At 34.2% G+C, this 3985-nt stretch overlaps 1 protein-coding gene across 1 annotated transcript; it reads left to right on the forward strand.

The window, feature by feature from the left end:
• Positions 1–1889: 1889 nt before the first annotated feature.
• LOC147386674 (uncharacterized) lies at positions 1890–3269 on the forward strand. The gene has a single exon (XM_086423495.1). It carries the CDS (start codon positions 1982–1984, stop codon positions 3095–3097), a length of 1116 nt encoding a protein of 371 aa, XP_086279621.1. The 5' UTR covers positions 1890–1981; the 3' UTR covers positions 3098–3269.
• Positions 3270–3985: the final 716 nt, after the last annotated feature.

The following is a 3985-nucleotide window of genomic DNA, read 5'->3' on the forward strand; positions in this document are numbered from 1 at the left end:
GCTTTTAAGTCATGTTTAATTACCATTGATCTCAACAATAAAAATGTTCAACAGATTAATTAAACGTGGTGAACTCAATGCTAAGTGGTGAACTCAACAATGAAAATATTGAACTCAACAATAAAAAAATGGTGAACCCGGTATTTTAAATGTGATCTGACCTTTTTTTTTTTTTTTTTTACTTCTATACCGGGTAAATTTTCTCGAAATACCCAAAATGCATATATCATAGTTTAAAAATAGACACTTGAACCTAAAAGTTTAGAATTTTAACTTTTTCGCTCATCATTGTTTTATAAATCATAAAAAATAAAAATAAACATACAACTAAATGTCTAAGATTAAGAATATATCATTTTTTATTTGTCATTCACGATGAACGTAAGATATCGTAATTGCATGTTATTGGAAAATATAATTATGCAAAGTAAGAAAAATGATAATTTAGCTATTTCAAAAGCATTACAACATGAGATGAGGTCCAAGGACTATTAAGAAAAAGAAATATTTACTAAATGGACTATTCAGAGACCACCCGATACTTAGAAGTTGTTGGAAAGAAGTCCCTCCTCAAGGTCCTTTTAAGTAATTTTCCCTTATAATCTTTACAATTATAATGAAAAAATGATTCTTAAGTCATTCTACCTTGTAGGTCAAATGACCTAAAATGCCTTTTTCAAATCTAAAAGATCAATTAGAGAATGGGGGTATTTAGATCATTTGATAAATAAAACTAAAAATGAATTTATTTTTAAAATTTTGACGATAGGGGGAGGGGGAGGTGGGTGTGCTTGGACAAGCCAGTTTGGACTCAAATCGAACAAGGGTCAGGCTGTGGGCCTCATGCCTTTAAAACAAGTTTTCTAGGGATTAACTTCTTGAGGGAATTGCCAATAATATCTTCCAATCTTTATTGTTATGGTACGGTTGGTGCTGGAAGACATTGAATGTTAGAGCTTCCTTACTTTTTCATATTACAATTTATCTTCCTTAGGACATATATGATTGCAAATGGGTAGGAAACTACAATCCTTTAAATGTTTGACTGCACAATTTTCTTATAAAAATCATTTTTCCATCAAAAGTAAGTTTTCTCCTTGGGCAGAAAATGCTTTCTCCCACCCCACCTAAGGAAAATCTTTGAGATTATTAGGGTTCGTTTGATTGATGGAAAGTCTATTTCCATGGAATTTGAAATCAATGAAAAAAATAATAGTAAAAAATAAATAAGATTGAAAAATTAATTTTTATTGTTTGATTGCATCTAGACAAAATTAAGAAAAAAATTTTGAGGAGAGAGGGAGAGAGACAACGAAAATGATTAGATGGAGGGAAAAAGGGGAGAAAGAGAGATAGAGAGAGAGAGGCGACGATCATGATGGCAAAGACAGAGGAAAGAAGAAGAAGAGATGAGAAGTAGTGGGTGGTCAACAATAACGACGAGGGAATGAGAGTCGAATATGATGGGGGTGGATAAGAAGAATAATAGAGGACATTAAGATTTTGAGTTCAGGATGAAACTTTAGAAAATTTAATTTGTCAATAGGTATAGGTGAAAAAATGAAGTTCAACTTTTTCTCAACTTTAAGATGAGAGTGAAATCCATTTTTTTTATTATATATAAATACAATCGAGTGAAAATCCATTTTTTCTTTTAATGGATTTTCTACTTATTTTCCATGCTCGATGAAACACACCTTGAAACTAAAAATTACTCTTTTGACAATTAAATGATGAAATTTATTTTCAAAACCACATTTTAACGAAATTCATATTTACTTCCTTTAAAACAAATTTCCACCGATCATACGGTACGAAGTTTCAATATTCAACCTGACTCCCAAAACAAGGGGTAAATCCGTCAAAAAATATGTATAAAATAGATGCAAGTCTCTCTTCTTTCAATGCCCTTCACAGTTCACACCCACCACCAAAGTACAATGCTTTAGTGTTCAAAGCAGAGAAATACAGTAAGACATCAATGGGCATCATGGCTACGCCTGTCATCTTCCTCATCTCAATCATTTTCTTCTCCGTTACTTCTTCCGTTAACTCCTGCCCGCCGTCAGACCGGGCAGCACTCCTTGCTTTCAAATCTTCTCTCAAAGAACCCTACTTGGGCATCTTCAACTCATGGACGGGCAACGACTGCTGCCTTAACTGGTACGGCGTTAACTGCGATCCTTCAACTCAACGAGTCGCCGATATCAACCTACGCGGCGAGTCAGAAGATCCGATTTTCGAAAAATCTCACCGAACCGGTTACATGACTGGCACGATTTCTCCAGAGATCTGTAAACTCGATCGCCTCGCAAACCTAATAATCGCCGATTGGAAAGGAATCTCTGGAGAGATTCCCTCCTGCATTACTTCTCTTTCTTACTTACGGAATCTCGATCTCATTGGAAACAGAATCTCCGGCCAATTGCCTAAAGATATCGGAAAACTTCAACATCTCGCCGTCTTGAACGTCGCCGATAACCTTATTTCCGGTCAGATTCCACCGTCGATCGTTAACATGGTTGAATTAATGCATCTTGATATCAGGAACAACAGAATCTCCGGTCCGATTCCTAACGATTTCGGTAAGTTGAAAATGCTGAGCAGAGCTCTACTGAGTCGGAATCAGTTGTCTGGACCAATTCCAAACTCGTTATCCGAAATTTACCGACTCGCTGATCTGGATCTTTCGGTTAACCAAATTTCGGGTCAGATTCCGGCTTCAATCGGGAAAATGCCGGTATTATCGACTCTGAATCTTGATATCAACCAGATCACGGGTCAGATTCCGACGAGTTTGCTAAGTGGATCGGGTTTGAGCATTGTGAATCTGAGTCGAAACGCGATTGAAGGATTCATACCAGACGTTTTCGGATCGAAATCGTATTTTACAGCGTTGGATTTAAGTTACAATAAGTTAAGAGGACCGATACCGAAAACGCTAGCAAGTGCGTCCTATGTCGGTCACCTGGATCTGAGTAACAATCATCTGTGCGGTAAGATCCCGGCAGGATCTCCGTTTGATCATCTTGAAGCTTCGTCTTTCGTTAATAATGATTGTCTGTGTGGGTTGCCGCTGGAAAATAGGTGTTATTAATGATGTTTCGGCCGTTACAAACGAAAAACTGTTTCGGGTTGTTGTTACGATAAAAAAAGTTTCCTTGTATCGTATATTAAGAGATATTTAGGTGTAACAAGTTGTTAAAAAGTCTGTTTGGTGCTAAGGTACAAAACTGCACAATCTATGAAAATTATTATTATTATTAAAATATTTTTATTTTAATTGAAAAAATATATAATCTTTTTAGTTTTTATAGGTACTTAATTTAGGCTAATATTTTTAAATTAATGATTCCACTTAAAATTTATCAAATTGTTCAAATCCCAATTTAATTGGATCGTCTAATGTTAGCTTACAATGATGAAATATTTACAAAAACATGACCAACTTTTGATGAATTCGAGTAAGAATCTCACAAGTTTCAAGTGACTATTTGGGAGGTTTCACTACTTTTAAGAAGATAATCACTATGCAAATCAACAAGTTTATCACTTTATATCCGTGATCTTCTCATTTGAAAAATCTGTAATTTTGCATGTTCATGTTAAAATGAATAATTAGTCAAATTTGACCCATGAAATAGTCATGTAATACATAAAATCTAATGATCAAGATACACATATGTATTTTGATAACATTAAGTATTTTCGTGATGATAAATCCCAATCATTGAATTTCACATTTAAATGTCCATAGCAAGTTTTTTTTTTTTTTTACTTAAATCAATGGGGGTCTGACCAATTTATATTATTAAATTATGTTTGTTTAATTTATATAAAAATAAAATTTAAAAATTTTATAGAGTGAATAGTCAAGCTTGGTCAAATGAGCTTTTGGACTCACTTTAAAAAACTGATTTAGACATATCCCCTAGGTTTGGTGATACTTTAGGCATTCTTATCGGGTTTCCTCTTTAATTTAGAA

Source organism: Akebia trifoliata, chromosome 14 (assembly GCF_017979445.1).
Source record: "Akebia trifoliata isolate Shusen 1 chromosome 14, ASM1797944v1, whole genome shotgun sequence".
Classification (NCBI taxonomy): domain Eukaryota; kingdom Viridiplantae; phylum Streptophyta; class Magnoliopsida; order Ranunculales; family Lardizabalaceae; genus Akebia; species Akebia trifoliata.